The sequence below is a fragment of the Parastagonospora nodorum genome (assembly GCF_000146915.1).
Source record: "Parastagonospora nodorum SN15 chromosome Unknown scaffold_19, whole genome shotgun sequence".
Taxonomy (NCBI): domain Eukaryota; kingdom Fungi; phylum Ascomycota; class Dothideomycetes; order Pleosporales; family Phaeosphaeriaceae; genus Parastagonospora; species Parastagonospora nodorum.
Window position 1 is genome coordinate 391,067 of NW_001884567.1, and position 23,046 is coordinate 414,112.

At 51.3% G+C, this 23,046-nt stretch overlaps 9 protein-coding genes across 9 annotated transcripts; 5 read left to right on the forward strand and 4 right to left on the reverse strand.

Annotated features, from left to right (window-relative positions):
- Positions 1–1,725: 1,725 nt before the first annotated feature.
- On the reverse strand, positions 1,726–4,759 carry SNOG_11454 (hypothetical protein; the record flags this gene model as incomplete). The annotated part of the gene is made up of 4 exons (XM_001801644.1): positions 1,726–2,642; positions 2,694–3,331; positions 3,440–4,137; positions 4,187–4,759. The coding sequence occupies 4 exons, from the start codon at positions 4,757–4,759 to the stop codon at positions 1,726–1,728; spliced, it is 2,826 nt and encodes a 941-aa protein (XP_001801696.1).
- Positions 4,760–5,968: 1,209 nt separating this feature from the next.
- Positions 5,969–6,736, reverse strand: SNOG_11455 (hypothetical protein; the record flags this gene model as incomplete). The annotated part of the gene is made up of 2 exons (XM_001801645.1): positions 5,969–6,635; positions 6,690–6,736. The coding sequence occupies 2 exons, from the start codon at positions 6,734–6,736 to the stop codon at positions 5,969–5,971; spliced, it is 714 nt and encodes a 237-aa protein (XP_001801697.1).
- An 812-nt stretch (positions 6,737–7,548) lies between these two features.
- On the forward strand, positions 7,549–11,390 carry SNOG_11456 (hypothetical protein; the record flags this gene model as incomplete). The annotated part of the gene is made up of 3 exons (XM_001801646.1): positions 7,549–8,678; positions 8,710–11,172; positions 11,225–11,390. 3 exons carry the CDS (start codon positions 7,549–7,551, stop codon positions 11,388–11,390), a joined length of 3,759 nt encoding a protein of 1,252 aa, XP_001801698.1.
- Positions 11,391–11,873: 483 nt separating this feature from the next.
- SNOG_11457 (hypothetical protein) lies at positions 11,874–12,963 on the reverse strand (the record flags this gene model as incomplete). The annotated part of the gene is made up of 2 exons (XM_001801647.1): positions 11,874–12,037; positions 12,102–12,963. The coding sequence occupies 2 exons, from the start codon at positions 12,961–12,963 to the stop codon at positions 11,874–11,876; spliced, it is 1,026 nt and encodes a 341-aa protein (XP_001801699.1).
- Positions 12,964–14,352: 1,389 nt separating this feature from the next.
- Positions 14,353–14,535, forward strand: SNOG_20121 (hypothetical protein; the record flags this gene model as incomplete). The annotated part of the gene is made up of 1 exon (XM_001801648.1): positions 14,353–14,535. The coding sequence occupies one exon, from the start codon at positions 14,353–14,355 to the stop codon at positions 14,533–14,535; it is 183 nt and encodes a 60-aa protein (XP_001801700.1).
- A 1,489-nt stretch (positions 14,536–16,024) lies between these two features.
- On the forward strand, positions 16,025–17,696 carry SNOG_11458 (hypothetical protein; the record flags this gene model as incomplete). The annotated part of the gene is made up of 3 exons (XM_001801649.1): positions 16,025–16,261; positions 16,376–16,489; positions 16,536–17,696. The coding sequence occupies 3 exons, from the start codon at positions 16,025–16,027 to the stop codon at positions 17,694–17,696; spliced, it is 1,512 nt and encodes a 503-aa protein (XP_001801701.1).
- A 3,026-nt stretch (positions 17,697–20,722) lies between these two features.
- On the forward strand, positions 20,723–21,370 carry SNOG_11459 (hypothetical protein; the record flags this gene model as incomplete). Its single annotated transcript, XM_001801650.1, has 2 exons — positions 20,723–20,834; positions 21,114–21,370. The coding sequence occupies 2 exons, from the start codon at positions 20,723–20,725 to the stop codon at positions 21,368–21,370; spliced, it is 369 nt and encodes a 122-aa protein (XP_001801702.1).
- Positions 21,371–21,725: 355 nt separating this feature from the next.
- Positions 21,726–22,133, reverse strand: SNOG_11460 (hypothetical protein; the record flags this gene model as incomplete). The annotated part of the gene is made up of 1 exon (XM_001801651.1): positions 21,726–22,133. One exon carries the CDS (start codon positions 22,131–22,133, stop codon positions 21,726–21,728), a length of 408 nt encoding a protein of 135 aa, XP_001801703.1.
- A 543-nt stretch (positions 22,134–22,676) lies between these two features.
- SNOG_11461 (hypothetical protein) lies at positions 22,677–22,986 on the forward strand (the record flags this gene model as incomplete). Its single annotated transcript, XM_001801652.1, has 2 exons — positions 22,677–22,700; positions 22,888–22,986. 2 exons carry the CDS (start codon positions 22,677–22,679, stop codon positions 22,984–22,986), a joined length of 123 nt encoding a protein of 40 aa, XP_001801704.1.
- Between the last annotated feature and the right edge of the window lie 60 nt (positions 22,987–23,046).

The following is a 23,046-nucleotide window of genomic DNA, read 5'->3' on the forward strand; positions in this document are numbered from 1 at the left end:
GGGAACATGAACCCTTAAATACATTTCATACCAAGCTATGCTGCAGTGAGAAACCCAGAGGTTTGGTCAGCTACACAATTGATCACCAAGCATAAAAGAATAATGCATCGAAACCGAATGGAGATGCACTTCTAAAACCCTGCATTCTCGCGATTCACTGCAGATGTAAGCTGCGGACATGGAGAAGCCCCGATCACCTTACCCAACTGGACTAGCTGCGCCTCGAGATTGAGTCAATCTATTCAAATAATCTTGAAACTCATCGCCATAGTCATCTATCTCACGGCTTACATGGACAGAATCCATGCTGAGCGGCGGATCAGAAGAGGTCTGACAGACCTCACCGTGTCTTTGAAAGATTGCATGAGCCCCAAATCGTCCGTATCTACCTTGAGATGTGCCTATCAACCACATAGACGTGGACAGAGTCTGCAAAGGTTCTAGACCCGAGATAGGTCCGAGGAAATCTGAAAGTGATTACCTGCCGCTAGAGTTCACCGGCTCGCGGATGCTTCGGGTCGTCCTTCGCATGCGCGGATCTCGGGAATGATCCTCCAATCATTATCTATTGGCTGAGAACCTATGCATCCCCAGATTCTTGAGCATCACGCTCGATCTGTTCTAGCATCTGCATGGCTTCGTTCCCACATTTATGGACTGTGCCACCAAACCTCACTGCCATCCCATGAATTCTTAACCCTTTTAGCTGCGAATACATACACGGAATGAACCACCGCTCGCCCTTGGGCCAGGCTTCTGGTACCGTAAAGACGGGTGAGAGCGATCCGTGCTAGGCTTCATTCGGTAAATAATCTTCCGTATTCCGTATTCTCCCAAAATAAACGTCTGTCAGATCACAGAACAGTAAGGCCGCGGACGAGCCACGCTGCAATTTTATCTTTAGAGCAAAGCTAGTGGCAGTTGGCCTTTGCTTGATTGCATCGCTGCTCGGTAAATGAACGTCTGTCAGTTCGCGCACGGTTGCTAGAGTGAGGCTGTGCACCAGCCACGCTTCGATCTTTTCGTCCGGGTAACCAGATATCGTTTGATAGCGCTTTTTTTATTGCGCATCTTGATTTCAGCGTCTATATGACTGTCAAGTGTACATTGCGCTCATGACTTTTGAAGCCAGACGCTCAACCTCCCGCCATATACGTGACTTCCAACTAGATCGGGTATCTCAAGAAACGTATATATGGTATTTGACAACAGCGCTAGAAAAACGCGATGCACTTCGTATGCTTAACAAGCCTGAATTCGGAAAGAAAATACGTATGAAGAATAACAGGGTATCGTATGGTAAGAAATGAAGTAAACGTATGTGGAAAACGAAACGCCTTTTAACGCCTTTCCCACTCGCTTTACTATGCAAAGCGCTCTAGTTGGCTTCATTTAAGCCTCCAACGCACATGCGACGTTACGATCTCCTCAACGACCTGCGCGAAACGCGGTGTGCAAGGCGAGAAGTTACAGAGCCTACTTTTTTTTCGTGATGAGCAAACATGAATGTGAAATCAGAAATCCCTATGAAGCGTGATTGAGAAATGGAAAGCTAGACCGAGCTGCCTAGAGCACTCTGCACCAACACCTACGCAAAGACGCAAGCGCTTAGGGCACAAAATGCGAAGCTGAAGACGTCTACTGGCCTTGAACTCCGTACATCAACAACCCGTCAGGGGCGCTAAAGATGCAAGTAAGAATTGTCTAGTTTGATACATATGGCCCTCAGCCGACGTCGGAGAAGGTCATATCGTACTCGGGGTCCATTGACGCGTAATAGAAGGGATCATCTGCGTCAAGTGGCGTGGTCATCATGGAGTCGACTTCCGACATCAGCGAATTGGCAGCGAGTCGTTGAGGTAACCGTGATGAGCCCGGTTGATCAAGAAGATAGACATCATGGGGTGACAGGTATTGGCGGTGGTTGTGGGATGTGTGCGAGTAGTCGGTAAGATCAGCTAGACAACAAAACTGCGCGTCTAACTGTTGCGATTGGTCATTTGAGGGAAGCCCGAGGTCATGGCTGGTGCGTGATGATGTAGTGATTCCAAAGGATACATCTCCTGTATGATAGTCTTGACTGCTTGACTGTGTCCCCATCTCGGCATGAGGAATGTGTGATGTACCTAAGGTTTGCTCGGTTTGGTAAGGCAAGTTAAGGAAGTCGGCAGCGCCTCCGAAGGCTGGCACCTCTGCTTGAATCAGTCCTGTGGGTGCAAGCAAAGCTTGCTCCATGTCAAACTCAGGATGGGGCTGGTGTGCTTGAGTAAGCTGAGCCCAAGCGTTTTGACGGAGTTGGTCGAGGCGATTGATATAGTAGATTTTGATAGCATCAATGTCAACACGTTCGTGATTCGTCTCTGTGAACTCTTGAGCCAAGAACTGGGCTAGCACTTCCGAGGCTCGTGACACAAGGGTATCTACAGTGGCGTTTTGGGCCAATTCAGCCTCCATTTGTTCAAAGCGCTGTTGCAAGTTTTGCGTCTCTGTCCCCTGGTCGTGTTGTCCTTCGGGGTGTTGTAGGGTAAGAGAAGGGTTTGGTGAAGTCGGAGGATTGACTCGCGACATAACTTGTGGTAAGCCAATGTCATTGCGTAGCAAAGCAACGAGGTTGGCAGGGAGGAGCCTTTGATCGTTCCGATCTACGAGTTGAAGGTCAGTAACAGCAACATTAGAAGACGGCTATTACTTACAGGGACTTGTGACCTGAGTTTCTTCTGGATAGATCTTTAGGAAAAGGCGCGCCCATATTATGAGGCTGCTACCCTGAGGCTGGCTTCTTGCGCGACAAGTACCAGCTCCTTGCTGTCTTCGGACCCAATGGCCACCTTGAGCCCAAATGTGTGCGTCAACAAAGTCGTCCTTGCAGTTGTCACAACGTTGAATGAATGGAAGTTGAGCCCGATGCTGATGCGAATAGGTGGGAAGTAAGTGCTGTCGAACACCGTTCATGTATGGCTTACCGCAACCATTGCACGGCGATGTCTGCCCATACATGAGATGCCATTTATGTATCGGACAATCAAGTTCCTGGTATTCAGGTACGTCGAATTGTTCAAGGGCATCAAGCAAGGGGTCAGCAGTTTTCTTGCTTGGACGGTGTGAGTACGGGTGTGATCTCGACGACGCTTTGGAAGTGCGCCTGCTGATAGGGGATTTTCCCTTGTTTTGGCGGTCACTAACCCCTCCATCATGCTCGTGGTCGGGATGTTGAGCATCAGTTGGGCAAGGGTTTGCGGGTTGATTGAAGTCTGACTGGCCATATGGTTCGGAGAGTAGCTCAGTTTTCAGGACATGCAGTTGCTGAACGAACGCGGCGTGGAGCTCCGAACTAAATAAGTTAGAATTTCATTCACATATCCCCTCTACTGACTCACATGACACGCGCACATATGGTTTCGGGACATAAAATGAAACGGTGAATGAGATAGCCACTTACTGCTCGAACTGGAATGCTTCGACGATGCGTTGGTACTGGAGCAACACCACATGGCAGTAAAGATTGTACGCATGGTCATCCAACTTCATTCTAGCATTGGCGAAATGATCATATGCCCGGTGCGTCTTCGGAGGCACGGAGTACGGTAGCTCGACGCCAGATTCCTCTGGTAGGGCTGTGGTGCAAGTTGCCGTTCCATGGTCGCTACCCGTCTCATGCTTCTCTGCGTGCGAAAGTTTGCCTGCGCTTGCAAGTTGTCGTCGTGGAATCGGTTTAGTTTCGCCGATCTCATGCTTGCGCCATTCATGTTTCCTCCTTGCGTCTTGTCTCTTGAACCTTTTGTGACAGACGCGGCAGACAAGGTCCGAACCTAGTTGCGCTGGCTTCTCGGAGTGCAACAGACGAACATGCCGAGAGCAGTTGCCTCGTGCGTAGCGGCCAGTGAACTTTGCACCACATATCTCGCATACAGTATGATCGCCATACGGCTTGATGCTTGTTTGCTCGGAGCGTGATCGATCCGACCCGATGACTTCAGAAGAGACGGTGCATGGCCGAAGCTGCTCTACGAGCGAGATAGTTGTCGAATAATCGCTAATGCTGGGGGATGGCCTGAATTTCTTACATGATTTGTCGGAGGAGTGATCTCGGATGGTCAAATCGTAGGCGGGATCGTGGAAATCGGGTGGACGAATAGCCTGGCAGGTGTCAGCGACGCGCAGCAAATCAAGCATGGTTAAGCCTTACCCGCAAGTCCCAGCCTACGGCGGGTAGAGCCTCTGTCTGTGCAGGCTCTGAAAAAACATCGAGTGCTGGTTCTGTCGCGATCTGAAAGAGGAATGGAGACGCGGAGTAGTCAGACGAGTTGTGGTATTGGCGCGGTAGAGAATCAAAGACAGTGGACGGGTTGTTATAAATTCCCGGGTCGGCCGATGATTCATTATCATCAATTATCCAACTAGATATCGATTGTAAATCACTTTGTGTGGAGTTGATATGCTCTGGAGGTGGACACGCTGTGTTGGCGGGGTCGGAATGCTCGGAACGGCGATAGGAACCATCGTTTCTGAAGCTTGCTGCCTGTTGGCCACTGAGCCGGTTACGAAAGGTGCCAGGTCGGACGTTGATGTCATTATTTGCATAAACGCTAATCTGGTCCGCGATGGGATGCAGGCTGTTGGCGGATGCTCCCTCAAAACGTCGCTGAGCTACAAGCGGAATGCCGCCCCGGTCGCTCATGTGGGTACTGTATGGTGTGGGTTCGACCGAGAAGGACCCGTCTTCCCAGTCCGCTAGGCTGCCGTCGTTACGTTGTGCCATGGGCAGCTTGAGATGAGATGAGACTGGCCACAACGGCGGGAATGCGACAGGTGTGATACATATGATGAGATGAGGTCGTCGAAAGGGCGACCGGGCAACTTTTTATGAGAAATACCAAAGCGTTCAACTGCACAGCAACCTAGCTTGATCGATCGATCCGCGCCACACTCTTGGGTGAACTTGCTGCTGACGACGAGGGTGGTACACTCGGCGCAGCACCAACAAGACGTCTGGATTGGAGGGCAACGACCACCAAGAGGTTTCAGAGCGGGATCGGCTCGCTAGTGTACAGAGGGACCTCAAGGCGAGCTTGTAATTTGCGGACGTTGTTAAAAGACGCTTAAATTCGTAGACAATCTCTGGAAATGCCTAGAGCTCGATCGTCGAGTCTTGTTCGAAAGCTGCACGCGACGATGCGCTCTCTATGCGGAGCAACAGGACACCGTCCCGGGGTTTCCTGCCAATTGCAGACCATAGAGGGTACCCACTCTCGTGCTGAACAAGGTGAGCGCATTGCACTGATCAACAAGGTGAGTGCCCTCCCACCTGATGACCGAAGTGAAATGTTCGAAAAAGCCGCAAATTTGCCCTCTGACGCCCTCGCGTTCTGCAATTTTGATTCGCTCGTGCGGAAAGACGGGCTGCAGCACACGTCGTGTGAGCAGGGCCACTGTCTGTCTTACTGTCGATCTTGGTAGCTTTGAGATGCGGCTCTGCGTGACCAATCATGGATCGCTGACAGGCGTACAAGGTGAATCGGACGCCCCTCTGACTAGCTTCCCATGCAGGCGCAGTTGGCAAGCCTGAATGCATTGGGTTTCCGATGCCTGCGTGAAGATGTTCCCTGGAGAAGGATTCTTGGGAATTTGATCGTGCCGTTGTGGGCTACCAGTAGAGCTTTCTGCGCGATGACCACATGGCCGCTTTTGTGAGTGCCATGCAGCGAGTGAGCAAGTGAACACTCTAGCGGCTGCCACGATGACGATTCTGTGCTTGTCCTGCTGAAGTTCTTACGAAGCCACAGTTTCCTTGCGTGTCGACGTCTCGTGTTGCGAAAAGGTGAGCTGGGAATTGCACGTTGAAAGAACGATCTGAAAGACGATTACATGCATTAGATGGTACCAAGACGCTAGTACGCGTGATCACGTGCCGAATACATAATGTCGCCCCGGGCCCTCTCCTAAGGTTGCACGCGCTTCAATTGCACCTTCATTTCCTCGACTCCATCCTTAGCCTGCCTCCAGGGCCAGAGTGATCGTGCCACTTACACCTATCCAACTTTGCCCACTGCATCCTCTCCAGCTTCTCGCCCTTCTTTCTCCTCGCAATGACGAGTAAGATATCATGCAAGAACTCTACTGTATGTTCTTCTTTGTCTCTACTCATTACACTTTCCAGGGTCATCGTCTTTGTGAAAGCATCTTGAAGATACCGGCGTAGAAGGGAGTCAGGTTTCGTGTGCTCGTAAACATATTTGATAACTGGACTCGGTGTGACCCACAACAGGGCTTGATGCTCATGAAGCGCATCAATAGCAGCGTTGCCGAGAGCCGGGATGATGTGGAAGTCAGCAAATACCCATATCTTGGAAAGTACTAGTGGTGAGAGATGCGGTGGGCGTGCTGCGCTGATGGGTTCGGAAGCATCGTCCAGTTTGCCAGTGTAGAGCCAGCAGGTAAAAGTGTCGAAGACTTCGATGTCTTCAATGAATTCAAATGAGTTGGTACCACTGTCGTGGAAACCGCTGGTAGGACTGAGAGCAGCGGCGAGATAGCCGGAGTGCCAGGTGAGAAGTCCGTGGAATACATGGTACTCCTTGCTCTTCACCCCCTCTCGAACGGTGATAGTCATGACGTCAAGGTGATTGAAGCAGGTGCTATAATATGTGTTAGCATTGAAGGCCCAGCTTTATTGATCTTCGGGTGTTTACCTGGGCGCAGCAACTGGCGGGCCTTTGCAGTTAGAGAGGATGCTCATGTTGTGCAAGCTTGGATGCTGTGTAGTTGACGATGAGAGTTGGGAGCCGCAGTGTGTTTAGATTGATTTGGAAGCGCAGTGCGAAGGTTAAGAAATGCGCAGAAGTGACCCAAGCTCAAATTGGAGCATGCTGCGTGTCTGCCTGCCTGCCAGAAAGCAGAAGGCATACATTCACTCAAAAGTGCAATGTCAAACCTGCTCCCTCAGGTGATCTTACTGAGTTATTTTGAGCAATGCCACACACATCCAGCATGGATATGTATGGGGTCAATCAATTACAGCATAAGTTCAGCAGAAAAGGCATGTCCAAGGTCGTCAACATCGAGCAGACCCCGGGAGATCCATATATGGGGTTTTGGTGGGTTAACCACTCTCTAGTCCGATGAGATACCCTATATTGGGGCTTTCGTGATGGGCTGGGTACACTGATGCGCACATTGACCCTTTGGTAGGGCGTTTGGAGGGAACCGGCTTGTTCTCCGAGCGAAGACCGAGGAGAAACAGGTAATCGTCGGGATGTGATCGATCATCAAGATTACGGTCGAGCTTAGATGTAATGCGATGCTTTGCGATCTGAAGACATCTAGTCGTGGAGTGCTGTTGACGGGTTGCGGCACGACGATGCGGGAGGTGAGGGAGCGACGCGCTAAGGGCTCGGCGAAACTAAGCTCCGTCCGGTTTCTTTGAGCGTCGCCCGCCCGTCGCGACCAGACCAACAGACAAGGAGCTCATCCTCCTCCATCTGCAACCGCCCTCACCTCGCCTATCCCTCCCTCTCCTTGCGCAGCTTCTCTATAGCCACCGTCGCAATCATGGCTTCCGAATACGTTGACGACGTCGAGGACTACGAGGATGACGAGGGTGGAGAGATCACTTCGGAAGACTGCTGGGCCGTCATCAGCTCTTTCTTTGACACGAAGGGTCTGGTATCTCAGCAGCTGGACTCATATGACGAATTTACACGCAACACAATACAAGACATAGTGAAGGAAAACGGCACCGTAATACTCGAGCAGAACACGCCCTACGACCCAGACGAGGATAGCGACCCCATCATCAAGCGGCGGTACGAGATCAAATTTGGGCGCGTTTACCTCGCGCGACCCACGCACACAGAAGGCGATGGCACTACCGTGGCGCTTTTCCCGCACGAGGCGCGTCTGCGCAATCTCACCTACTCGGGCGCTATGCTGGCGGATATCTCGAATCGTATAATGGTTGCGAAAGAGACGCAGGTGGTCGTTGAAGGTGAAGACGAGGATATGGAAGTCACCAACACAGTGGGTGGTCCGACGCAGATCAAATGGGAGCGCGAGGATGTACCGATGGACGAGGAGTCAGCGCGGGTCTTTATAGGAAAGCTGCCCGTCATGCTGCGATCAGAGCTTTGCCATCTACGCAACCAGTCTGATGAGGCCTTGTTCGCCTTCAACGAGTGTCCCTACGATCAGGGCGGCTACTTCGTCATCAACGGCAGTGAGAAGGTCCTTATCGCACAGGAGCGCAGTGCGGCGAACATTGTGCAGGTCTTCCGGAAGAAGCAGGGCAACGTTCCCTGGACAGCTGAGATTCGAAGCGCCGTCGAAAAGGGCACTCGTCTGATCTCGTCTTTCAACATCAAATGGGCCGACACCTCACTGGGCAATCCCGGACAGGGCAAGCGAGCTCCTGGACCGTTCGCATACGCTATGCTCCCATATATCAAGCAGGAAGTGCCCATGGCCATCGTCTTCCGTGCTCTCGGCATCGTTTCCGACGAAGAAATCCTCAGCCACATCGTATACGACCGCACCGACACACAGATGCTGGAGTTACTGAAGCCTAGCATCGAGGAGGGTGCGGTGATACAGGACAGGGAGACTGCACTCGACTTCATCGCCAAGCGTGGAGCCAACCAGGGTACCAGGGACCGACGTCTCAAGTTCGCGCGGGACATCATGCAGCGCGAATTCCTACCTCATATTTCTCAAAAGGAAGGACAAGACACTCGCAAAGCCTACTTTTTTCGGTTACATGATCCACCGACTGTTGCAGTGTGTTCTCGGGCGCCGAGACGAAGACGACCGAGATCATTTCGGAAAGAAACGACTGGATCTGGCAGGACCGCTGGTCGCAAACTTGTTCCGTATTCTCTTCCTGAAGTTGACTAAGGACGTCTTCAAGTATCTTCAGCGATGCGTCGAGAGCAGCACGGACTTCAACGTGCAAATGGCTGTGAAGGCCAGCATCATCACAAATGGCCTGAAATACTCTTTGGCCACGGGTAACTGGGGTGACCAGAAGAAGGCTGCATCTGCGAAAGCGGGTGTATCTCAAGTGTTGAACCGCTACACATATGCATCTACATTGTCCCATTTGCGGAGGACGAACACGCCAGTCGGTCGTGACGGTAAGCTGGCGAAGCCTCGTCAGCTACACAACTCGCATTGGGGTCTTGTTTGCCCTGCTGAAACCCCAGAAGGCCAGGCCTGTGGTCTGGTCAAGAACTTGTCCCTCATGTGCTACGTCAGTGTCGGTAGTGATGCTACCCCGATCATCGACTTCATGTCACAAAGAAACATGCAACTCCTTGAGGAATACGACCAGAACCAAAACCCAGAAGCTACGAAGGTCTTCGTAAACGGTGTCTGGGTTGGTGTCCATTCTCAAGCGCAACAGCTCGTTTCTGTGGTTCAAGAGCTGAGAAGGAACGGAACTCTCTCGTACGAAATGAGCTTGATTCGTGATATCCGTGACCGGGAATTCAAGATCTTCACTGACGCTGGGCGTGTCATGCGACCTCTCTTCGTAGTAGAGAACAATCCTACCAAGCCCAACCGCAACCAATTGGTCTTCGACAGAGAGATCAGTAACCGCCTTGTAAAGGAGCAGTTGGATAGCGACACTCGCGCCGGCTGGAGTGACGCTGACATCGCTGACAATACCTATGGATGGAAGGGACTCATCCAAGACGGTGTGATCGAGTACCTTGATGCTGAGGAAGAGGAGACTGCTATGATTACGTTCTCACCTGAGGATCTTGACGAGTGGCGAGGCATGAAGATGGGTCTCCCAACGAGCGAGCGAGCCAATCTTGGCAAGGAGCGTCTTCGACGTATCAAGCCCAAGCCGGACCCTCGCATCCACGCCTACACACATTGCGAGATTCATCCTGCTATGATTCTGGGTATATGCGCCAGTATCATTCCGTTCCCTGACCACAATCAGTCGCCCCGTAACACATACCAGTCTGCCATGGGTAAGCAAGCCATGGGTGTTGCCCTGACCAACTATGCTCTGCGTATGGAGACGATGATGAACGTCCTTTATTATCCGCAAAAGCCTCTGGCCACAACTCGCTCTATGGAGTACCTCAAGTTCCGTGAGCTGCCTGCTGGTCAAAACGCCATCGTCGCCATCGCATGTTATTCTGGTTACAACCAAGAAGATTCCGTCATCATGAACCAAAGCAGTATCGACCGTGGTCTTTTCAGGAGTCTGTTCTACCGTGCGTATACCGAGCAAGAGAAGCGCATTGGTGTCAACGTGCTGGAGCAATTCGAAAAGCCGACTCGTGCCGACACTCTAAGACTGAAGGGCGGAACTTACGACAAGCTCGACGACGATGGTGTTGTCGCCCCCGGAGTGCGTGTTTCTGGTGACGATATCATCATCGGAAAGACGGCGCCAATAGCAGCTGATGCCCAAGAGCTGGGCCAGAAGACTACTCTACATACCAAGCGCGACGTGTCTACGCCTCTGCGAAGCACAGAGAACGGTATCGTCGACCAAGTCTTGTTCACCACCAACACCGAAGGCCTTCGTTTCGTCAAGGTCCGCACACGTACGACCAAGGTACCTCAAATTGGCGACAAGTTTGCTTCTCGTCACGGACAGAAGGGTACCATTGGTATCACATACCGGCAAGAAGATATGCCTTTTACAAGTGAGGGCTTGACTCCTGATTTGGTCATCAACCCTCATGCCATTCCGTCTCGTATGACAATTGCCCATTTGGTCGAGTGTCTTCTCTCCAAAGTTGGTGCCATTACTGGTCAAGAGGGTGACGCCACACCATTCACTGAGGTTACCGTTGACGAAATTTCTGATCTGCTCGAGCAAGCCGGGTACCAAAAGCGTGGGTTTGAGATCATGTACAACGGCCACACCGGCAAGAAGATGCGTGTCCAAGTCTTCTTGGGACCAACGTACTACCAGCGTCTGCGACATATGGTCGACGACAAGATCCACGCCCGCGCCCGTGGCCCACTACAAATCCTGACTCGCCAGCCTGTCGAAGGTCGTGCTCGTGATGGTGGTCTGCGTTTCGGAGAGATGGAGCGCGATTGTATGATTGCGCACGGTGCCGCTGCTTTCCTCAAGGAGCGTCTTTTCACAGTCTCGGATGCGTATACAGTGCATGTATGCGACATCTGCGGACTGATGAGTCCTATTGCGTAAGTCCAGATATACATTTCTCCATCGACTTGACACTAACATTTGTTTAAGATCCATCAAGAAGGGCATGTACGAATGCAGACCCTGCCACAACAAGACGCGTATCTCGCAGATCCACATTCCTTATGCCGCCAAGCTCCTCTTCCAGGAACTCCTCGCCATGAACATTGCGACGCGCATGTTCACGGATCGCTCTGGCCTCAGCGTGCGCGACTAGTCTTCCGCGGACGCGTCAAGTAGCACATTCTCGATAATCGCCCACCAAAATCTCATGCGCAAGCACAGAGAAGTCATGGCGAAGGTGTTTGCTAGAGGCACCAGTCGCGGGTTAAGAACATTGCGGCAAGGATTGCAACGCCAAAGGACACAAGGGAAGTAATGCATAAATCAGGCGTTTTCAAGGCATTCTTTTGCAGTCACAGATTGGGCATGAAAGCTTTACATGGGAAATAGGTAATGGGTGTCATGGCGCATCTCACTTCGGAGACCTTACGCGCTGCTAGGACAAAAGAGAGTAAAAGTCCTCTTGTATAACCGAATCACCGCAGTCTATTGGAATGAAATCATTTGCTTTTCTTCAGGCTTCAGAAGTGCGCTTGATGGTGAGCATGGGGACGTGCAAGTGAAGGTGAAATGGTATCCATTATTTATACAATATTTAGGCAATGTTCCACTCAGCGCCGGCGGTCTCGGTCATCCCTCATGTGTCGGTCCCGACTCCGATCGCGCCGTGGACTTCGAGTTCGTTCGCGACGCCTAGGCTTATATCGTCCGTCTCGCCTCGGGCTTCGACTTCGATTGCGTTTGAAGCGGTCGTCGTGGTATTCGTTTTTTCGTTCCCGTCGGCGGGTATCGTCTCGTCGCCTGTCTCTGTCGTCCCTCGGCTTATCCTGTCCTGCGCCATGAGTGTCCTTTTGTGGTTCCACGCGATCAGCAACGAGTCTGTCGACTACCGAGTCCGAAACAATCTGCCGCCCAGCGTCTCCACGGTATTGCCTCTTCTTCTCGAGATTGTCGATACCTCCAAATCCACCTGCTGCTCGTCGTCGCTTCATGTTCGTCACGTCCCGCCAGTCGTCAGCGATCCTCGAGACACTCTGTGAGAAATCGACGTGTATACGGTGATCGTCAATCAAGACGCCATCCATCTTGAAGTAGGCCTGTTCGCAGTCCTTCTGGTTTGTGTACTCGATAAACGCATACTGCAAGCTGTCGCCAGTCTTCTTGTCTCTGATGACCTCACAGCTCAAGATCTTGCCGAAGCGAGAGAAGATAAGTTCCAAATCTTCGTCCTGCGTGACCGGATTGAGTTTGCACACAAACAGCACGTTCTCAGGTGGTGCGACCTCGGCAAAAGGCAAGTCGCCAACCATTTCAAGCGTGAGTGCTTGTGCTCGCGCCTCACGTTCCCTGCGTACCCGTTCCAGCGCCTCTGGATCGTTTTCGGCTTCAATGTTCTCGTCGTAGGCGACACGTACGGTGGCGAGCTGCGCGGCAGAAGGTACAGGGCTTTCGGGAGGCTCCACGAGGCCAGCGGGATCGGCGTATGGGTCATCCAGGACAACTGTGTGCAAGATGCGGATGTCTTTCAGTGGTTGACCTTTGTCGTCGATATATGCCGTGTTGATCTTCTCGAGCGTGTCAAAGCCCTCGACGACCGTGCCGAATATCGCGGCCTTGCCGTCCAAGAAGTCTATATTTGGTCCCAGTGTGACGATGAACTGGCTGCCGGCCAAGCGTTCATCCGGATTGTCTGGGTTCGGCGCGGTCGCCATGCTGACGGTGCCCATTTCTGCGTGCTTGAGCTTCGGCTTGAACTCGGGCTCGAATGTCTTATTCGCGGCCTGCGCTGGGTCAAGCAGACCCCAGATCGAGCGGCCGCCATCGCTCTCGGTGGAGCTAGGTCCAATAGGGTCGCCGGTCTGGAAGGAGAAATTGGGTTGGACACTATGCACGGGCGCAAAGTTGTAGTACTTCACTTTGCAGAGCTTGAGGAAGCTACGGTGGCCAGCTGTCAGTGTCTGTTCTATGCTCAGCTTGGAAAGACAGCGGGCCCAAGCATGCACATGTTGTGGATGGCAGGCAGAGCACACGGGGCGCGCACAAGGATTGGATCGACTTACTTTTCACAGCATTTCGGCGCGTCGTCGACCAGCAGATCGATGGTAATGTCACCAAGTGACGTCTCCAGAAGCACGGACATGGTTCGCAGTGTCTCGTGCCGAATTGTGGTGTTTGTCGCAAAAGATGCGGTTCCTGGCGAGCGACGCGCCGCACTTTCTTTAGCGTCGAGCACGGGTCTCATCACTGATCACATGATCTGACGTAACTCGCCTTTTCGCACAGCGGCACTCCGGCCCAGAACTGCCGTAACACTACTCTCCATTTCAGACGTCTTGCAAGCTGCTTTCCAATACTCCTGCACCACGTTCTCCAGCATCTTATTCCACAGATATCCAGAGTGACGAGTGGGTCTGCCCTCCCTTAGTACCGCCTCATCGAAACGCGCTCGCATTTCATTCCAGAAGCGCGTACCATGGAGCTTCACTTGCCGTCACCGCGCTACAGAAGGACGGGGGGACAGGAAGAGCACCGTCAGTTTAGGCAGTCATCCGTGAGATGACCGAGAGGTGCGCAATTATGGAATTCCTTGCTGTGAGCGGCCCGTTTCGAAAATTCTTGTTGGTCTGCCGTGCGGCAATGCCCCTTGTAGAGATTACGGGATGCCGCTGCGTTTGTCTTCCGGTCATTCACATCGTTGCGACTTCCTCGTCCAATGGAGTGCTTGCAAAATATGTGGGGGTGCCGCTAGCTGTACAACGACACCGCAGATCATCGCTATCCTCGCAGTTTGGTGGAGTATTGTCTAGAGCATCGCCTAGGGCTTTGTCAAGAGTCCTAGTCTCGGCCTTCTCAAGTTTGCTACGCTTGAGACTGGCACAAACTGCTGTTGTGTTGAGCATAGGCTGGACATGGCTTGCGTCTCGCGTTGGAAAACAGATCTGCTGAGATGCGCACAGCATAAGTGATGATTGCGCGTGCAGTCACACCGTCACTTCGCCGTCGCATGCACGAGCCTCCTCGATGATTTCTCAAAGGCTGGCTGTAGTAACTTCACTAAGCTTGTCATTGTACTGTCAACCGTTCCTGTGGGTACTTTCTACATCCAGCATCTAGCAATGCATCTACAGACTACAGTCGAAGCGATCTACCAGATGGCCAGGATCGTGGCAGAGCCAAAACTCCATGTCTTCCGGATCCCGCTCGTGGATACAATTGTTTGCTACAGCCCGGGCGCCAGCCTGATCTCTACTCCGACTGCGGTTTGGCAGGGTGCGTGCACTCACGACCTCAATTTGTGAGGAATGGCTGGTATCAGTCTTGAAGTGGCAATACCATCCTGCAACTTTTGCATACACATGTCTCGACGTATTCGGTACGGACCGCCTGATCTCATCTCATTTTCAGCCTCCTCATTCTTGTCATTGGGTACGGACCAGCCTTGTATTGGGAAAATAGTCGAAAGACACGACGTGTGCCCGATGCGAGCTTTTCTCATCTAGATCCCGTCGGCACCTCCATCTAGCTTCCCCGATGTATGCAGGATGTTCCGACTCTTCTCGGTCCTGGAGCCGGTACCATCTAGGGCCGAGTGCAGGGATGATATGTCACGGTCGAGCAAAGTGTAAGTCAGCTATCTCACGACATTCGTGGCACAACGCCAAAGAACCAGGATTGCCATATGCGCTACGGTACTCTACAGCCTTGGCTCCCATTGGCAGCATTTGCTCTGACAGCTTCAGCGGATCGACGCCCGCTTGCATATACGTTTCAGCAGTGTTCCGGTAGACTCCCGGACCTTGTTCTAACCTAAACAATCTTTTCTGGTCTGGCATGGATAGATACCAGCCAGACAGGTCACATGGGTCTTGCTTATCTACAGCAACTAGATGAGTTCTACACCATAGGGATCTCCAAGCCTCCAAATGTCTGGTTTGTAACGCTGGGCACTTATCAACTACATGAAGCTCGTCTCAGAATACTACGGCACGAGATGTGTGCACATTCGGTCTCCTTTTGCGACTGTACAACGCGTCCTTGTCAGCCAAAATCGATGGTAGAATCAGGTTGTGCTGTGCTATCGACCCCCGAATTATGGAAACTAACATGGAGATCACTGTACAACCGCCTCACAATACTTAATGGGATGCGCCATCGGGGCCATTCTGGACGTGTCTGAATCGCCCCATCGCTTCCGTTGAAGGCGCTGTCGAGTGGAATCAATTTCAACATGACCCCGGCCTTTTTGTACCATGTCCCACGCAAGTTCAGACCACTGCTGGCTAGACGATGTGCACCTCGGGAATCTGGTAGAGTATGCAGTGTTCACAGGGGTTGTGCCATCATGCCCGTGCACGACAGCATACAAACAACTTTGTCCAGGACTCCCTCCTAAAGAACCAGTGACCTCCTTCAATACTTCAATTTGATTCCAGATCTGCCACGTATCAAGGTTGACATGATCTTGTGACTGTTCTTTTCTAATCGATCAGAGAGTTGATGCAACTTTGTCTCGTTTTGGCTATAAACCTTACTTTTCCGACAGACCACCACTTGATCTGCTCACCAGTTGACGTTTCAACTACAGAACTATTTTCTGAAGACATTCTCTTCCGCGCATTTGGTCCCTGAGTACAACAAAGAGTTGATAGTTTTGAGACACCAATCACTTTGTACTTGAGCGATTGTCTCACTTCCTAGCACGTTATCAACGATACCTATCTCGGTCCGTGTCTTAGCCTGCTTTGAGATGACTCAATGGATGTTCTAACCTAATCACAGGCTGCTAACATGTCCGCCATGGATTATGGTCTCGGCCGTCGCTATGCGCCACATAGCGGCGTCACCTTTCCCGATTACTATTGTGACGAGCGCAGCACCTCTTTTGCATTATCGCATGCTGGCAGGACAGATCCCTGCAGCTTTCAGTACGGCGGCCCAGTCGGCGGTAACCGTGATCGACTTGGTAGTGAGCGGGACGATAACCCATATGATCCTGGCGCTTCGCGACGTCGCATAGCTGTAGCTGTAAGTGCCAGCTGTCCATGATTTCTCTCCTCGATCAACCATGCAAAGTTTGCAAACAGCCAAATGTTGAAATTTTACAGCGTCCGTCAAATTCGAAGCTGACTTTGTTCACAGTGCGCTCGTTGCCGAAAGAGGAAGATTCGATGCAGCGGAGATCCAGGCAACGGTGCTGGATGTAGTAGTTGCCGACAAGCTGGAGTGGAGCCAAGCTCTTGTCAATTCCATCGTGTAAGTATCTGAATCAATCCATGAACTTGCATCCTAACCAAACTAGGTCGGATCAGACAACGTACACAAGGTCATCGACAACTTTCACCTGGCGCAGAGCTTGACGGGAATGGCCAATTCCACCGCGATGGCCCCGCTATACTCGATGCCTGCCAACGAACATGCATATGCTCGTCCAACATCAAGTGGGACCTATCCGCTCATTGACACCAAGCCAATATATCCTTCGACCTGGACTGTACCATACACCGGGGACACATCTCCGGTCGAGACATATGGTCTGGAACAACAAACATCATTTCTGCCCAACAATGTGTCTGTCCCACATTCAAACTTCTATGATGCATCCTATCGATGGGCATACACATCTGGAAGGCCATTACAGCAAGCGAGCAATGTATACTACGACGAGGACCCGTATACGGCCATGTACGGTCTACCATACACGCCCAATAAGCACCGGATAACCGTTCCCAGCGAACCTCTCTCGCCAATGAACATGTCATCCCTAGAAACGGCACTTCCATCTAGGCCTCACCGCCGATACTGTGCGCCAGATGGAGTGGCTCGCCAGCTTCCATTCCCACAGCCAAATCCAGCTCAATCTTCACGGAACGCTGTTGATAACTTACAAGATCAACGATTGAGATCCAGCCAAGGAGGTAGCGCATCATTTATGAGGCCAATACAACCATGGAATCCCAACACCGAATCTCTTGTCAACTCGACTACTGCGACGTCAATCACTAATTCTGCGCTGGCCCCGTCGGCCATAGATGGGGCGCTTGAAATACTTGCAACCACTGCAATTGAGGGTGACGCGGGTACTACGGTCACCTCAACATCTCCCGAACTCAACTTCAGTACATCCACACTTCTGGAAGCCATGACAGCCTCGGCCCCAAGCAACAAGTATTCCAACTTCCGGGAGAATCGCTCCCAAGGCAGAACATCTGGACAACTTACACGGCAAGGTTCGCATACCAACCTGTACAGCTACAACACGTTCAATTCGATGAATCACAACGCCCTAGGCGACGAGGGCTCGGACGATTGCAAGCTTGTGAACGGAAAGCAATACGTGCCGTTGGCACACCAGTCGATGCAAGGCTCTTCGATGCCAGAGAGTCTGCAACGGGATTCGTTCCAGAAACGTAATGGTCCAATGCAGCGCGAGTCGATGCGAAGTCTTGATACGTCTTTCTAAAAGCTTTAGTTCACGCAGTGTATCTTTCGCCAAGATCCCGTCCCCCTTCCGCTTCAGCCCCTCCTCCTACAACAATCCGCGCGAGCCTTGGAAACCCATGGACGCCTCAAAGTATTATTTTCCTTCGTTTCCCCAGACGTTTACGACAATGCCTACCTGCGCGAATACTCGCATTTCTCTACATTGGCTCCAGCATTATCATTTGCCACCTCACGATTGTGTATTGACATCAGCGCTCCAGGCCACACGTTACGACCGCTCCATTCGAGTTCGTGTACCAACATGTCCTTACCACCAACCGTCACTTCCCGCAGCAGAAGCAGACAAAACGCCAGGGTCACTCATGTCGTCCGTATCGCATAGTTCGCACTTGGTTGGGAAAGGAGAAAACACGACGCAAGTCACATGTACGATCAGTAACCAAAATCACAATATAATACCAATGTGGGCCAAACCCGTGCGTGATGGTTGGTCCGGGTCGAGTAGCCTGGCTGCGCGTGCATTGCATTGCCAGAGTATCACTGGCGTGCGCAACGATGTGATCCTTGTCTTTCCCTACACAGCTCGTGCGGCCTGTACACCGCTCCTAATGCAGACGTTACCGCTTCTTCAAGGAACCACTTTATTCCGCGGCTGATGAGGCACTCGCGTGTAGTACAATGCGTTGCACGAGATACGTTAGGGTAGTATCAGGGACCCGCATGTCGTTCGCAACGATGATCCTTGTGCGAGATGAGGGGTTGCGGCAATATGTTATACAGGAGTTACACAGGGGATTAGGGGCGGCTAAGCCCGTGAATACATGGGAATTGTGGACCGTAGTGGCGGAGGCGGGTACATAATCCGAACGGCACGAGGGATTACATCGGATTAGTGTGCGTTTTGAGCCGAAGTGATCTGCTAGTGAGGTCGATGTGGACGACGTGATTAGCAAAATGACAGTGACACGTGCTTTTGATGCTTGAAATTGTCGACCCTGACGTGATGGATCCAATACATTCTGCGATGTCACTGTGGGAGAGAAATGCTCTGGTCGCCACTTCTGAAAGACAAGAAGATTTAATCAACATGGGGACTGTAGCGGGAAAATGCCCATGTGATTTGATCAAGCTAGGCCGTATTGCTATGCCGCACTTGTTTTCTGCAATATTGTGGTGACCTCATTCGTGATTCCTCGTGCTTTATATTCTGTCGCATGGTACAGCTGGAAGTGGACTCTGACAGGTTTGCGATCAGAATGGCTCAAGGGGAGTAATGTCCTAAGCTGAACCAGAAATTGCTTGCCGTCGATGAAAGAAGGGGCGCTACCAAGTGTGACTCTTCGAGAAGTAAGAAGTGACTGTTTGAGTTTAGCTCCAGGCGGTCCCCAAGGTTGCTGTTAGCGCGATGGGAACTCAGCCTCAGCGGTTGAACCTCATTCCGCGTCACGATCGTTTCTTATCTCATCTCCTTATAATAATCGTGATCGCACCTTTATCGCAATACGTGAAACGAGAAGAAAATGAACACTTCTTTCACAGCTCCGGCACCTATCGTCCCGATGCCGGCTCCAATACAAACGGCGACGTCCCGTATTGCGAGGCCCGGAGCTCCGTCCTTGTTCCATCTGCCAGCTGAGCTGCGAAACAAAATCTACTCTTTTGCGCTGGTATTCGAAAGTCCCTTGATGATCATGTCCGGACGCCTACACCGCCATATAGGAGATGAGAATTGCGATTTGACGGTGATTGATCACCCACTCGGTAACCATGTGTTCGCTTTATTTTTGCAACAAAACTCTGATCACCGATGAATAGTCCAAAGACATGATGACGTACATTTTGACGACCGTCCATCCGATCTCGCTCCTGTGACATTGCCCGGACTTGACCTTTTCCTTACTTGTCGCCAAGTTTATTATGAAGCAACGTCGATCTTCTTCGCCCAGAATACCTTTGCAATGATAGGACGGTACTGCAACACTTTTGGACCCGAAGATCAAGATCAACATCAGTTCGTTGGATCTTTCCTTGCCCAAGGTGCAGACTGGATTGTGGCCCTTGGATCACAGATCACGAAACTCTCCAGGTTACTCCTCGAGATCAATGGTCTTTGCACTCCGTTTACGCAAGATAACTGCATAGAAGTTTTACCACTTTTGAGAGTTCTATGGAGTCGGCGCTGGTCCGGAAAGATTGAGTTCACGGCTTCTAGTGGACTCTCCAGCCAGAGATATCCCTGCCAGCTCCGAAAGAGAGGCGAAATTGGAGAGGTACTCCATGTTTCGACTGCAAACAAGATCTTGGACTCCCTGCTACGGGACAACGATATCCGGAAGTACGAAAGACTGCTTAGCCATGTCGTAATCCGACGCAATGGCACTGGAGGGATCGCTCTTTTCCGCTCGACTGGCCAGCCATACTGTCCAAAGGGAGCAACTCATGCTTACCACTATATTGATTCAGGATGGAGAAAGTTCGAGCCTTGCCTTGAGCATCGAATGGACTTTCAGCTTGACGGAAACAGGTGTCAGAGTCTAACGAGACCACTGCCAAACCTTGTGAACCTTGATACCCACAGACAACGCCGACATCCTTATACCCACCTCCAGCGTCGGATCTTTGATTATATCCTTCGCCACGACGAGACTCAGCTTGTAGACCTGAATATCAAAAGCAAGTCTTCGGCTCCAGGACTTTTGTATGTGAATCGGTTCATACACAATGATGAGAACAGTTCATACTATACCGAAAACTATTTCGCTGTTCACCTCCGATTCCGAACGAACCCTCTCCAAGTCGTCGATACTGAAAATTTAAGCCGATGGCTCTCAATCAGTGACACAAGATATATACCCGAGCGGATGATACTCCAAAGCAAACACAACGTGAACCCCTTGTACCTCGACTTCGAGTCACTAGATGGGAGAGCCCTATATCTGGAAGACATCAGGATCAGGACGAAGCGCCTTGTGTACAGAGGGAACTGGGATGATGTCTACCCGATCGTGGTCAGGATAAGGGACGCTTCTCACCACCAAAGCAGCAATGACGATGTACCTACCTGTTGAAGCCAAATTCGCCTTGAATACTGTTCGGATAGATGTGACACGGGCTCGCAGTGAGCTCCAAAAAGCAGGTGTATACATTGCTCCCTATGGTAGGGATGACAATGTGGACGTGATCATTAATGGTCGTGGGAGACCGGTTGGTTACATATGGTTGGATGATACGCTTGACCCGCCCAAATTCCATCCCATGACACTGCAATGGGCCTCTTGGTCTGATAAAGGCTCATCAAAGCCGAGAAAAAAGGCTTGAGATCCAGAAACCGCTGGTTGCCGAAGTCCTCGATAGCTTACCACATTATTGCCATCCAAAGATCACAAACCACTAGCAGTTCCTGCGTACTGATTCACGATGTCTTGACCATGGAAAGACCAAAGCATCAAGAACAAGCAACGTGCTGATATCATGATAAACGGCTACGGCAGAGTCGAGGATTGGCCCAGCGAGATGGAAAGTTCGAAACATGGATATGCGCTCAATCCGAGTGGCCAAGAAGGTCTCGATTGGAATCTGGAGTGGATACAACAGGCATATGGCTTCGACCGATCTACAGCCTGCATCATGAATTACTTGTGGCGCGTCTCCACAGGTGGTGATGCCAACTCTTGCACCTTGAAATGCGAGTAAAGTCTTGCCAAAATTTGGATAGTACCGAAAACAATTTACCGGCTTCTATTGGTGGGACGAGAGCATGAGTGAGTTCGCGACGCTCTTCGGTCGAATGGGTATACAAGGCCCATCAACGTGACTAATCCACGAAAATACATCTCCTTGTAAAACAAAAGTGAGGGAATTGTCGCAGAGGGTCCCGAATACTGTCGTTCGATGAAGCAACTGGTATCGCCAACATAAGGGAGACTCAGAGTTGTGAATGGCAAAGACCGACTTGGAGTATGCAAATGAATGAATTCAACGGCAAATATCAGATCGATCTTCTATCTAAAAGGAATAAACTTGGAGAGAAAGACTCCGTCCGTGACAGCTAGTCTCCACCCCCACCCCCACCACCGCCTCCGCCACCGCCGCCTCCTCCATCGCCTCCACTACTTCCTCCTCCGCTATACCCTCCCCCGCTATATCCCCCTCCACTATATCCTCCTCCGCTATGCCCACCACCATCGCCTCCCTCGCTGTAACTGTATCCCCCACCATCTCCTCCACTACTTCCGCCTCCACCATGATGAGTGCTCGGAGGGTCACAATCCAGCGCTCCGCTCACTGGAGGTTCGACAGCACTATATGCTGCTGGGGCGGCGTAGGTAGTGTTCGCAAGTCCTGTGGTGTTGCTAGTCGGATTATAGGTATAATCCGAGGTTGCGCCTCCTTTTCCAGCTAGCTTCTTGTCTTGACGCTTGGCTTTCTTGCCGAAACAGCTGCTGAAGAGACCCATTGTGCTGACTCTGAGCGTTTGGAAATTACAGATAAATGTATGTGACGCGGAGTTTGGTCGAGTCGGGCGAGGTTTTCAGGCAGTAGACGTGTGTGGAAAGCGATTCGAAAGTGTAGTGTATGTTTGGATGCGCTTGCGGATGTGTAAGATGGTTGAATTGGACGAGAGGCAGATGGAATGGAAGTGATGGCTATGTACCGTTCATCATCTTTGAAGTTTATATACGACTCTTGAACCTAGTACATTGCGTTCAGCCTCATCGCAAGGCTGATACTAGGGTGGAGCTGACGGTGACTACATTTGGAAACCCGGTGGCTGTGCCCGCATGTCACCTAGCAGCACCTTAGACCATTTCAATCAACATCAAAGGTATTAGGCACAGTAGTAGATGTACAGGGTGTGTGCTCTGGAGGCTGAGTGCCTTTAAAGTCCCGGCGGTAGCGCCAAAAGAGTAATACGAAGCGGGAGCCTAACGACATTGACGCACTGCCATTTCTTCATCGAGGCAAGCATCTTCTAGGGCCGGTAAGCAACGATGGCGAAATGTTCTATCTGCTCAGCCTGTTGGTAAGTTTTGCATTTTTCAAGTCCGGATATGTTCACCGGCGACCACGGTGAGGCTCACTTGTCAAGACATATCTTCGATGCAAGATTTGCGAATCTGCACGGTATTCTTAGTTGTGAAGCAAGCAAAAAAATTGTCGTACACATGCAGCGATCGTGTGGAAGTTCACGTGATGAGAGGTGATCGCAGGTATTCAATCGTCCCTCAGGACAAGACGCTGGCATCACGCACGCCATCTTCCAGCATCACTTCGAAGCTGGTAGGCATATCTTCACTGAGGCAATCTAAAATTACATGACTTGTGTTTAGCTTTAAAATATCTTGCCTCGCCAGACGGGTTTGCGAATT